Raw genomic sequence first — 13,340 nt, 5'->3', positions numbered from 1 at the left:
GCAGAAGCTTGGGTTCTCTTTAGGTGCTGATGCCTTGCACCTATTAGGTGATATTTGTCAGAGTTGATCCTGTGGTGATGTAAGCCACCTGCATCACCTCGGCCTCACGGGTGCTTCCTGTGCTTGCCAGTGTGGCGGTGGCCGTGGCCCCATGGTCCCAGAGTTTTCAGGTCTTCCTCAGCCTGGATGACATGTTGGAGAAGAAGAAATAGTGCTCTTAAACCTTCCTTACTGGAGATGCTGGGGGGGGCCGCTTTCCCGTGGCTACTAGGGTTTTAAACGACCTCAGCCAGGGACAGCCCCAGCCCAGTGTCTGGTTCTTGTCCACAGCTCTGCTTACTCTGTCCTTCTTTCCAGCTGCTCTTTAGGCTGTGATTCCTTGTCATGTTTTTCATAGATTGTCAGCTTCCACTGTTGAGAGCCATCTTGGGCTCTCATGATTGCCCTGCTTAAGGCATGTTTTCACTCCCAGTTTTCCCTCCCTTCCCCAGCCGCCCCTGGTGTGGTCAGCTGGGCTGGTAGGAGGGCGCCCCGCTGGTTGTGCCTCGCCTGTCCTGCAGGTGTCTAGCAGGCAGAAGCCTGTAAGATGACTATGTCGAAAAGGTCTCTGCCTCCACACCCTGCACTGTGTTAATGGGGACTGGAGCCTTCAGTACAGCTATTTTGAGGTACTGCATGTACTCAATGGAAACATGATACCGTTAACAACTTTAGTCATTAGGAAGAGTTAACAAATGTAAATTAGTGGGGAAAGCCATCTTAATTTCATGTCTTTCGTTTCAGTGTGTTTGAGACAATTCACGTTTAATTTTTATCTTGAGTGAAACTTTAATTCAGTAGACGAAAAACTATTACCTTAAGTACTTAATGTGAGACATAAGATTTGCTTAAGAACATTTGAGGAATGTGTTTGTATGTTTGGTCTTGACCGTCAGACGTACTTAGCTTATGATACGTCAGGTTTCTATGGACTTGGCTGGAAAACATGTACTACTTAGCTCAGTTTCCACGGGTCAGAAATGAGCCTGGCTAAGGCCCTCTGCCCAGGGTTGTCCTAGGCTGTATCCCAGGAGCCGATGGAGGCCAGGGTCTCAGACCCGGCGGGTGAAGATCCATGTCCAGAAGCTTTCATGTCTGTGAAGGTGTCCTGTGTGGTTTTTAGTAGCGTGCTTATACTAAAAAGGTATTTGTTGTTTATCTGGGATTCACACCTCATTGGGTGTCTTGGCTCTCACCTGCACCCTCACCCTCAGAGCCAGCCACTGGTGGCCCTCACAACAGGGCCGCTTTCTTCAGGAGTAGCAACGTCTCCTCTCCTCAACAGCCAGTTTCTCTGTTAAGCATTTTCGCCTGATTGATTCAGACCCTTTCAATTATTTCAAAAGCATCTTACCTCTAAAAATTATTTCAAAAGTTACCTCTAAAAAGAAATCCCGTATGCGGGAACCTAATTGTGGATGTGAAAGCACACGTGCAAGGGACAGAGTTGTGTTCTCCACAAGTGGCATGCAGGCAGAAGGTGCATGTTTTACACAGGGAAGTCGATTCCTGTGCTTTGAGTAAGTAAAACGTAAGTTTTATTCACATTAAACATACTGTTAGTGTCTCTTGGTTAAAAACAGTCCTCTCAGTACTAGACATAGTGGTTTTACAAAGTACCTTAACTGCTTGAATTGATAAGTTTAAAGGCACGTGCTCTGTTCTGCAGGTCACAGAGACTCCTGCTGCCGCAAAGTGTATTGGGCCTGGGTGCTCTAGCGTGGCGCAGCCCGATTCTGTCTACTGCAGCAATGACTGCATTCTGAAACATGCTGCTGCCACCATGAAGTTTCTGAGTGCAGGAAAGGAGCCAAAACAAAAACCCAAAGACAAGACCAAGACCAAGACCAAGCCAGAAACGCCTGTTCTTCCCAGATGTGGCGTTCAGGTAAGCTCACCAAGACCACCACCCCCATTGGACAGTCAAAGCCTAAGTGTACCCATGTTCCAGGCTCGCTGGCTTGTTTGTAGAGTGTGAGGGAGCGGCATAGATGGAAGTCAAGTGCCATCCCCTCTTCTGTTGTCTTCCACCTTTTCCACCAGTCCTGTTGTCAGAATTACCAGTGAGTGTATAGCTCGCATTTTCTTTTCTCTGCCCTCTAGCTGAGGGATTAACTAATATGGACACAGTAAAGCAAACCCAGGCAGCTAGCTTATTCCTAAGCCAGCCATCTCCCAGGCAGTATTGGTGATCATTGGAGCCCACGTGGGAAGTGACGTCGCAGACAGCCAGTAGAGCTGGAGAATGGGCTCTGAGGCGAGACTGTCACTGTGAGACCTGGCTCTCGGGTGGTCTGGCTTTGAGACACACGTGACTTGTCAAGAGTCAGGGTGTTTTGAGAATTACAGGCACTTGACTCCCCCCTGCATGCCCTCCTGGAGTTCACTTTGGTTGGCATGGCTGTGGGATGGCCCCGTTGCACTTGTGAGCGTTTTCTTGACATAGTTGAATGCTTACTTAGTGTTTAGATGGCCTAACTTTCATTTACTTTTGTTAATCTCCTAGTGAGGGCATTTTTCCCATTGCTTTTAAAGAGAGTAGAAGGGAGAGAGGGAGGAAGGGAGAGAAAAACATTGATGTGAGACGACTGTTGCCTCCCACATGCAGCTCAACTGGAGAAGGGGAGCAAACCCAAAACCAAGGTACGTGTCCTTGACCAGGAATCAAACCCGAGACCCTTTAGTTCACAGGCAGGTGCTCTAACCACTGAGAAACACCTGCCAAGGCTGGATGGCCTGATTTTTATTCCTTTTTTATTTTATTTTTTATTTTAGAGAGGAAGGGATAGGAGAGGGGGATAGAAATGGATGATGAGAGAGAATCATCAATCACCTGCCTCCTGCATGTGGTCTGACTGCTTCATAGATAGATACTCAACCACTGAGCCACACTGGCTGGGCTAGATTTTTAAGCTGGTAATTTTGAATCAACTGCTGTGTCCAGTAAGAGCGTCGGCGCAGGATGCCTGATGGAGAGCATGGGAGTTGGGTCCCGGCCTTGTTGCCCTCCTACAGCGTTGTGGGCAGGCACACTCTCACAGAGGCCCTTCCCACTTGGCTCTTGCCTCTTCACCACCTGCTCAAGGGGCTTGTTCTGTGTTACCCTGGCTGCCTTACACTCAGCTGGGTGACAGTTATTGTGTTGGGTCTCATGTCACTCAGAAGTTGAAGCCCTTCCCAGCCATTACGGTGGAATGCTGACGGTTCAGCTGGCGGTGAGTCCTGCCGAGGCCTGGTGCCAGGCGCAGTGTGGGGTGGGAGCGAGAAGGACCTTAGCGTGTTCTCACCTTCATTGAGAAAGAGAAGTGAATGAAGGTTAACTTTTGACCTCCTTAATGATTAGAGTTTTACTGATTATCCAGGCAGGCATTAAAGTCTCTTCTGTGCCCAAGAGACCCGCTGCAGACAAGAAAGAGAATGCCCTGAAGAAGGCAGTAGTGGCCCCTGTTCGGACTGAGGTCCTTGTGAAGGAAACGACTTGTGAGAGCAGCACGCCATCCTGGGCAAGCGACCACAATTACAATGCAGTAAAGCCAGAACAGACTGCTGCCCTGTGGCCATCACTGTTGTGTAAATGTATGTATCTCCTAGGGGTGGCTTCTGGACCCTTCCCTATCTTTCTGAATGTCTGTCCACTCAGGACTGTCCAGAACCAGGAGGTGTAGCCAAGCTCAAAGCTGCATCTCCAGGGATGGAAGCAAATACCTGGGAGCCCCAGGGGCTCTGCTTAGCCTGTTTCCCACAAAGCCCTGCAAACCTCAGTGTTGAATGTGGCACCTGGCATTTGAGGTCTAATCTGTTTTCTTTATCATACATGGGTAAGTATTTGGTATTGTTGCCAACAAAGTCCAATGAGTAGGTACTCTTGCCCTGCACTCCCAAGTTCATTACCATCCACACTACAGGTGCATCATTATCACATCTCTATTAGCTATGCAGGTTTCCACGCTGTCCTTTAGCACGTGTGGTCATCACTTCCTTTGTGTGTTGGGAGCTCTTTCTGCAAATTGATGTTGTACTGATAGTCAACTAAAGTACAATTTCTGAGCTGAGAGAAATTTTTCATGTTCAGTACACATTACACGTCCACATGTACACACTCCTGGTCTCTCACACCGAGCCTCTCCGGTAAGTGGGCGAGGTGTCTCCTAAGGCAGACTCCATCAGGGCCCTCCAGACTTCTCTGGGTGCTGGACTGTAGGTCAGGCCTCCCCACCCCAAAAAAATGAGTTGAGGTACTGCCAATCAGTCTTGGAAGGCCCAAATTTGCTTATGCACCAGGACCTTTGTGGTTTTCAGCCTAACTCTCCAAAATTAAATTGATCTGCAGGGTACATCTTATTCTATTACTAAGATTATTTTTATTTGTGCTGTCTTTTATACTGTTTTGTGCCTTTGTTTTAAAGCACTGAAAGGTTAAAAATGCCTGAGTTCCAAGATTATAGAGCTGTTCTGCCTTCTCCTTTTAGTCACCTTTTTAACAGAGGTGGGAGGATATCTGTAGGTAGGCGCTGGGCTAGTGTAGTTAGAGAATGTGTAACTCAATGCTCACTTTGAGGCTGTAAATGGCCTAATACCTAAGTAAATTGCAAAGTAATACTAGGTTTTTTTAGTTTAGGAATACATTGTTAAGTACAATTAATCTGTATTGAATTGAGTTGATATGTGTTAGGTTGTTTAAGAATTTCATGCTCAAATTTTCTTCAAGTTATAGCACATCTGTGAAGTAGCGCTTTTATAGAGGCTGTGAGCGTACCTGAAAACATGCATCACTTATGTGTGAACTGACTTTGGAGTCCTGTGTACTGTGCTCTAAGTGGGTTACAGGATACAGGATGCAGACTCAGGAAACACGGGCACATCTACCAAGGTCCTGGCGACTGGTTTCCATCTGTTGACCTAGAGCTGGGAAGTTGCTCTGAGGCACCCTGTGCAGAGTTGTGAGGACAGGATGGCTCTCTCCCTGGACTCTAATCCCACTGTGACCTTGAAAGAAGAAAGGAATTGGGGGAGGGCAAGTACACCAGGGGCCCATTTCTCTGCTCACAGACTGGGTTTTCTTTTCTTCTCTACCTCCTCTCTCCATATCAGCTCCTCCCTGAAGCTTCATGGGTTTTAGTTGACAGTTGAAACAAGCTAATGACTAACCTTTCTTAGCACACTGCTACACCAGAGTTAAAACTCATGGGTATCCAGAATTGAATGCATGGGGGACATGTTTTAGTTGCTTTTCATCATTTTATGTTTGTTATCCCAGAAATATCTTCCAAAAAAATGATTGGGAGGGACAGTAAGAGGGTCATTGGAAAAATACTGACTTCAGTCCGGGTGAGTAGCAGTTGTGTCTACCTCTGACCCAGATCATCCTTTCACAGTTGCTATAGCACACACACAACCCTGCAGCCCCATGAGGACTCCCCACCTGTCCCCTGGCCGGCTCCAGAACGGACTGTTCTGTGCTGGGATGGTGAGACTTCGATGTGCACCTGATGCTGGGACACTGGCCTGGGCGTGTGGAGCCTCGTTTAACCCAGAGAGCCAGTATGCTGCTCCTGGCGGTGCTCTGCACTTCCCTCTCCCAGTCCTTGTGCTGGCCTGGATTGTGGATGCAGGAACAACTGTCAGTGAACATGGTGTGGGGCCCTCCGGTATACCACATCGAAGTTTGCTCCTCTTCCTCGTGAAAGTATCAGTAGGTCCTTCGTGCTCTCAGGGTAATGCAATTAACATACACTATTTCATGATTAACTTTTTATTTAAATTGTTTTTGAGGTTTTCTGTACTTGCGGAAACAATTGTTTTTTTTAATTTCTCCCCCAAAGCATTCGTTTTTGCTTCTACGGTTTTATTTTTTTCTCCATTTTCACTATTGGTTCGCCTTCCATTATTGTTAAGGCATAGAGAGAGCTTAACTTTTTTTTTCTTTTGTAAAATGCCCCAGGTTTATTAGAATGTGGAAGTGGGATTCTGGTATTCATATTCTAGTATTCTGGGCTCCTTAAATGTCTCATTAGGTGACTTAAAACATGGGATCTGAACAAATTTTGACTGAAATACGAGATTTCTACAGTTTCATCTAGCTTTGAGAATTAAAATGGAAAACCCTAAGAGAACCAGGACACTCGAATCGATGGTTTGTTAAGCATGTTGCCCAGATACAGCATTTCCCCCAGTCCCTGTGTGGCCATGCAGATCGTCCACAAGCTGTGGAGAAGTGGATGGAGAACACGGACTCTCACGAGGGTGACTAATGGCGTGGGCTCCAGGAGCATATTTCGCAAATCATCAGAGGAAACAAATTTCCTGTAATAAAATATGTGGGGATTCTAGAACCCAAGCATATTTTGTAGACATTTAAAGCGGGGACAGGGTGGTCTTTTGTTTTATCAGCTGCGTGAGCCATTTCTACCTGTCTCTTCCAGGATTGTCAGTAGCAATAAAATGTGGCTGGGACAAACCAGACTTCGTCCATATGAACCAATTTCTTCCCCCCGCCTCCCAGCCATCCCCCCCTTAGAGGAAAAACCAAAGCTTGTACTGAAGAAGGATTTAACTTGACAACTGTTTTTAATGCTCTCCATATAGCCGCAATTTCCTTGGTGGTTTGGTATTGTACAGTGTTGTACTCTTATAATATTAAAATACCCAGCTGTTCAGGTAATTATATCAGGGGAAGGTTTCATGTACATAAACTTAAACATTTGAGATGAAAGCCCTCAGCAGCCTCTGTGCTGGAGCCTCAGGGGAAAGAGGGTGCTAAAAATTCCAGCGCATGGTGAGTCCTGCTCCTTCCGCCTGCTCTGCAGTGACCTATGACCTTTTGGGCTTTGGGCCCATCTGGTACTGCTTGCCACTCTGGTGGCATCATCAGTGTTAGAGCCCAAGTACCCCTTTGAAGATGCTGCTGCAGGTCTTCCAGTGTTCTACACAAGTTGTGGGTATATTTGTATAAAATCAAATACCATTCTTAATGTTTATGCATGGCACAGAACTGTACACAAAGTTATATTCTTAGCTTCTGAGAATTAAAGAAGTAAACCTAGAAGACGGATAAGAAGCTTTGCCACTTTCATTTGTTTAAATGAAAGAGCATCTGTAATTGCACAGGTGGACCCGGAGGAGCTCGGCAGGAAGAGCGCCAAGGTAACTGCTGTCCAGCCGCTGCATCTGCACGGCCACCCGCCTGCCCTGGGTGTCCACTCGTGACCCTTTGAGACCCGGAGTTCACAGGGAAGGTCTCAGGCCCCTGCCCCCATCATACAGGTTGACATAGTAATCAAGCTGGGCACAGATGTTGGTTAAACTGTAGCCTTATTAAAGGGAGGAGACTGCCTGGCGACGGTGCTGAGATGGCGGGACAGCAGCAGCTGCGCTCCCCAGGCCTCCGCCCCCATCAGGCTGTCTGCCCGTCATCCTGATTACACGCCCGGCTCCCCACGAGGCCTTGATCACATTATTCTAGTGTTAGTGATGAAGGGTAATTGGGTCACTTGTTGCATATGCTGTCAGTCCAACATGAATTTGCAAAACCCTGTATGTGAGACTTAAAATGAAGAAGAGCATTAACCTCCAGATACATACTTGGTTTGGGGCAAATTTCTTTGAAGAGGTCTTAGGCACCTCTCTAAGATGTAAATCACCCAAATAGGACATCAGACAAGTCAACTAGAAAAGATTTGTGGCCCAAACCACAGCCGTTCAGACCTCTAGAGACATCCCAATGATATAAGCATTTCATCTGAGCAGCAGCTGGGAGGTGGCTTACACTAGTGTTCTCTCAGAATTTGTGTTTTCTAACAAAAGCAAATCAGTACTTATTGAAAAACTCAAAATAAGCAAATGCATAAAAGCAAATTATTTCTTGCTGATACTTGATTTTGGGGAAGAATTTTAACAGGAAACCCAAGTTGCAGTGAGAGATGTAAATATACCTAGGTCCCGCTGAGCTGGAACTAGAGCTTAAGTCACCAGGAACAGAATTCATGTCCACACTTGCCCACTGTGTCCTCCGAGCCCCTCTCTGGCTCTGTTACAGAGATGGCTCCTACAGTGGTAGCTGCCTCAGAAGTCTTTCTCAGTGGCTGTGGGACCCAGTGGGCGGTGGTGGTGTGGAGTAGGGTGCTGAGTCAGTGGGCAGCTCCAGAGGGGACACCCCTGCTGGGGCCTCCATTTTTTTCCCTGCACCTGTTATAACGTCACACCATGTGCTCAATTTCTTTGGCTCTTAACAGCCAGTCACTAAGAAGCAGGCCCATCGGGGTTAGCAGTGTGACACTCATTTTGGGGGGATTATATTGGCACATTGAGGAGGAGGAGGAGGTATATATAGCATTATGCAATTGTTCTGAAGGCTTCTTCACCAGGTCCTGTGCCTGTGCTGGTTGGGTGTACCCACATATTTACTTGCAGTCCTGCTATAATTTCATTTGGATGTCTGCAGTCCATGCGGGAGACAGCAGTGCTGATGGAGACCTGTGTCCTCTGGTCTTCACTGAGGCCCGCTAGTGCCACCCAGAGGCCAGCAATGCCCCACAACCTGCCTTGCAGTGTGACAAGACCTCTTGCTCCATGCTTACTGGGAAATGAGCCAATTAGTTGATGATTACCGTTCCTGGGAACACCGGCCTGCTTAGTTCTACACTAAGCCTCACCCCAGCCTTCATTTCCCATCACACGTAGCCAGCGGGTAGAAGTGTCCCGGCCCACAGGGCAGCCGTCTCCTACAGCTGCTAAGGTGTCTGTCTCCCCAAGGCAGCCTGGCCTGGAGCGCGGGCCAAGCAGGCCCCAAGAGTGGGAGCTAAAGGCGCCTTAACTGCCAGGACAGCCCAGATTCGCACACACCCAGGGCCAGCTCTGCCCACACTGCAGTCATTGCAGATCAGCAGGGAGTCCAGCAGCTCATGGGGGGTAAGGGGTGTCTGCCATCCCCTGAGATCACCCCAGCATGGGGTATGCTGCTGCTTTTCTGGAATGGATTCTTCCTCATTGGTTATCCAATTCTCTGTCCTTCCAAAAAGGTATGCATAACATAGAAATTAATTTAGGGGGTTTTGCAAATTTGATTTTGGCTCTACTCCAAAATAGTGTTTCTGCCACTGAGAACAGTTCCGGCACTACACTAGAGCCACTGTCTTTCCAGAATGTCCCAAGTCCAGCTTTCAGTGGAGCCACATGTGCCAACGTGTAGCAGTTGCTGCATGGAAGTTTTTGCAGGTTGTAAATATCTCTTCAAAGTAGAAGAGGTTAGTGGCCAACTTGTTGAGAGTCCACTGGTTTCAGTCATTTTACCGGTAATTAAGTTTATTCCCTTGGTGAAGGTCGACTTTCAAGACAAAAGCAACTAATTTTATGAAATGGCATGATGATTACGGAAAGTCAGCCCCTACCTTTTAAGTAGATTGTATGTGTTTACTGTTACCGCTCTTCGGTGACAGGTCATTTTAATTGTGTGTGGGAGATGTTTTAAAAGTAACCTCTTGGTGGGTTTTCCCTGAGTGAGAACAACAGGCTAACTACACCAGAAGTATTGCTCTTAGATTCTGATCGGGAGACAGACCCAGAGCTTTTGAAGTTAATACAAATTTGTCATGTGAAACGGTGTCGGGCAAGGCTTGTTCCAGGCCATTGTGGGGGTCCTGTGTTCCGGTAGGCATCCTCTTCAGGTGTCTGGATGTACCTCGGCCAGGCCTTCAGAGTTTGTTAAAAGTGTGCTACTAGAATACTCAGCAAGATAGGTGTCAAAGGCAGTGACTGAATTGGTTTCAGGTCCCAGTGTTCATCGTCAGCAGTTCATTCCTCCGTAACTGCTGATAGCTGGCTTCCCTGCCTGGTGCTCAGTGACCTCTGCCAGGCAGTGCCTTAGACACCCAGGTAGCACCGGCTCCTCGGTGCTACAGCCCCTCTCCCTGCGGCTTCCCCCTGTTATTGAACCTGAGCTTGAGTGATCCTGCAGGCAAGGTGCTGTCAGCCTTAGCCACATCCAAACTGGTAAAAATGGATTCCCAAGCGGGCCCCTCAGGTATGTGGACTCAGTCTGATGAAGTGACACATGTAGGAATGCCTTTATCTTCTTTCTGTCAGATTGAGGGGGGGGGGGGGTTGCTTTATTTAGAAACCCAGTTCCCAAGGCACGGAAGCCTTTAGAGGTGAGCCTTGGTGATGGCGGGCTGGCTGAGGCCTGGAGCTGGGGTAGGTAGGGGGCTGGAGGGCTTTGAGAGGAAAATACAGGTTTTAAAGTAAGAATTTGTGATAGAAACAAGGGACTTCTAACACTGTCCTAGTTTTTGGGTCCTGGTGGTGCTGCTGCACAAACAATGAAAATTGGGTGATTTCATTCATACTACCAAGTAGAAGGAACCTGACGTCCCTGGGTGCCTTTAGCAAAGCCCTTTGCTGAACTGGCCTCACCTGCTGCTGCAGGCGGAAGTGCTCGGGGAGGTGGCCCCTCTGCCAAGGCGGCCGCAGCTGCTGGTGGAGTCTGCCTGGGCCCTGAACACCTGGGAGGGCGGCGCCTGGAGAAAGGGTCTCACCTCTCACCCGACCAGACTGTCTCCCTCGTTTACAAGGGAGTTAGAAGGAGCCATGGTGGCTGGTGATTGACTTTTAATCCCTGGGTAAGATTGACAGCTCACTAGAGCATCATCTATGGAAGCCCTGCCCCCATTTGCACGTATGGGAGTCTTAGAGGCTCGCTGCTGCTGCGCAAGTAGTTTGAGAAAAACACCTACAGGAGGCGCTTTTTACATCGCTCCCTTGTGACCTGGTCGGTGTCCTGGCTCACTTACTGGGCCCATCTGTTCCCGCCATTCTGCGTGTGCGTGTGTGTGTGTGAAGCAAGGGCCATCGGTAAAGCTGCCGACGGCTTTGGTCAGCGGCATACCCTGGGGCTGAGGGGTTTGGATTCCGTCTTAGAATTGTCTTGTTTCCCTAAAACCTTCTGTATGAGGCCTGACAGGATTGATGTAATCCACACTTTAGCATGCTCTCTTTAAAATAAAAAGTGCTGGTGTCAAAATTTTTATTCAAGTTGAAGGGCTTGATATGTTTTGAGCTTTTGTCTACAATTCTTGTTTGGGTCGAAAGTGCTAATTTATGAACTTACCAGTAATCAAATAAAATTGGTAGTTTTATTCAAAGTATGGTCACACTCATAAATATTGCCAGAGGCTTTAATTACACTCCTTTTCTGAATATGATAATTACTTTTAAAACCCTTTTCCCTAAGTCAGCATCTCATACAATAAGGTCTAGTGACCTCCCCACCGCCCATCCCTTAATTTTCATACTTAGTAGGATTTTAAGGTAAATAATTTGGGGGAGGGGAGCATGTTTACTTTGTATTGGTTTTAGGTGTTAGTAGTTAGTGGCTAGACCCGTGGTCAGCAAACTTCGGCTCTCGAGCCACATGCAGCTCTTTGGCCCCTTGAGTGTGGCTCTTCCACAAAATACCACGGCCTGGGAGAGTCTATTTTGAAGAAGTGGCGTTAGAAGTTGGCTCTCAAAAGAAATTTTTGCATCGTACTGTTGAATTTGGGTCTGCTGACTAATGACTTTGCTGACCACTGTGTTAGACAATCACATACTTTGGCCCTAGCTGGTTTGGGTCAGTGGATAGAGCATCAGCCTGTGGACTGAAGGATCCTGGGTTTGATTCCTGTTAAGGGCACGTACCTCGATTGCAGGCTCTGCCCTGGTCTGGGGTTTATACAGGAGGCAACCAATCAATGTGTTTCTCTCACATATTACTCTCTGCCTTTCTCTCTTCCACTCTTAAAAATCATTGGGAAAATATCCTCAGGTGAGGATTAAAAAAAAAAAATTATAAACTTGACATAGGGTTCCCCTCAATATTTCCCATAATTCAGCTGGGGCCTGGTTAGCTTTGCTAGTTCGAGGCTGAGGGTGCTTTTCACATCACCTGACTGCACTGCGTGCCCTCCTGCCTCACTAACGTAGTGTGTTCTTTGCAGCCATGAAGGAAGACCGGCAAGTGGAGAACACAGCAGCTGTGATGCCGAAGAAAGTGGCTGCTCCAGGCCCTGCTGTGAGCAGCAGGCAGCCTGCAGCCCGGAGTCTCCTTCCAAAGAAGTCCCCTTCTTTCACAAATGTGACCAAGCCAGTCATCAGGAAGTTGCCCTCAGGCTTCAAGGGCACTATACCCAAGAGGCCATGGCCCTCGCCTGCCCCCTCAGGCAATGTTCCTGCCACCAAGCAGGCAGGGCTGGTGCCTGGTGCCACCACTTCTACTTCCAAAAAGCTGCCAGGCTCCTCTGCCTCGGGGGGAGCTGCCAGGAAGCCCATGGTGACATCTGTTCCCTTGGCCTCTCCAGCCCCAGGACGCCTGGGGGCCTCGAGCACCACCCCGTCACAGCCAAATTCACAGATTCGGCAAAATATAAGACGCTCCTTGAAGGAAATTTTGTGGAAAAGGTGGGCTGTTATGCTCGATGACCTGTGAGAGTGGGAGAGGAGAGCAGGCTGGAGGCTTATCCAGGTCTGTTTCTTCTAGAGCCAGTGACAGTGATGACCTCATGATGACGGAGAACGAGGTTGGGAAGGTTGCACTCCACATCGAGAAAGAGATGTTCAACCTCTTCCACGTCACTGACAACCGCTACAAGAGCAAGTACCGCAGCATCATGTTCAACCTAAAGGACCCCAAGAACCAGGTGTGTGCCTCGTTCGGGGCTGGGCTTCCTGCTGCAGGGGCACGTTTCCCTGGGCTGGATGAGGGTCACGTCATAAACCATGCACAGCGCTTTGAAGCATCGCTGCCCTTTCTGTGGAAGCTAACGGGCATTTTGTTCCCTTTGATACTGGCCATAGGGAATAGTGCTGCCTCCTTCCTTCCTTTCCTTAACTGCAGCTTTAGCTTCCTCACTGGCTCCCTGAAGTCCGTCTGAGTTCACCAGATGCGTCTCTCTTAAATGTGACATTTCATTGGTTCCAGAATAAAGTTAAAATTCTTTATGGTAGTATGTGGGTAGCTCCATATTTGGGCATTATGGGCATTATTGTCCTTCCCCATCAGCTGAGCGAGCCTATCCTCATGGTTCCCTTAGACCAGTGCTCAGCAAAACATGAGCCACATGTGACTCTTTGGCCCCCTGAGTGTGGCTCTTCCACGTACAGTGCGATTGAAACTTCGTGGCCCATGCGCAGAAGTCGGTTTTTGGTCTGGGCGAGTCTATTTTGAAGAAGTGGTTCTAACATCGAGCCACATTCAAGGGGCCAAAGAGCCACATGTGGCTCGAGGCCGCGGTTTGTCAGCCACCGCCTTAGACAGACTGCTGTGCTCACTC

General features: G+C 48.2%; 1 protein-coding gene across 7 annotated transcripts in view; it reads left to right on the top strand.

The window, feature by feature from the left end:
• Positions 1 to 13,340, top strand: part of DIDO1 (death inducer-obliterator 1) — a 47,182-nt gene that overhangs the window by 18,779 nt on the left and 15,063 nt on the right. For all 7 annotated transcript variants that reach the window (XM_036425972.2, XM_045577267.1, XM_045577265.1 and 4 more), the window contains 4 exons: positions 1,709 to 1,927; positions 3,402 to 3,615; positions 12,009 to 12,468; positions 12,548 to 12,707. In XM_036425972.2, coding sequence (XP_036281865.1) covers positions 1,709 to 1,927; positions 3,402 to 3,615; positions 12,009 to 12,468; positions 12,548 to 12,707 — 1,053 coding nt within the window. The remainder of the gene's footprint in view (positions 1 to 1,708; positions 1,928 to 3,401; positions 3,616 to 12,008; positions 12,469 to 12,547; positions 12,708 to 13,340) is intronic.

This window comes from Pipistrellus kuhlii, unplaced genomic scaffold (assembly GCF_014108245.1).
Source record: "Pipistrellus kuhlii isolate mPipKuh1 unplaced genomic scaffold, mPipKuh1.p scaffold_m20_p_87, whole genome shotgun sequence".
Classification (NCBI taxonomy): domain Eukaryota; kingdom Metazoa; phylum Chordata; class Mammalia; order Chiroptera; family Vespertilionidae; genus Pipistrellus; species Pipistrellus kuhlii.
The sequence above is the reverse complement of the archived record's forward strand: the minus strand, read 5'-3'. Positions and strand labels throughout refer to the sequence as shown.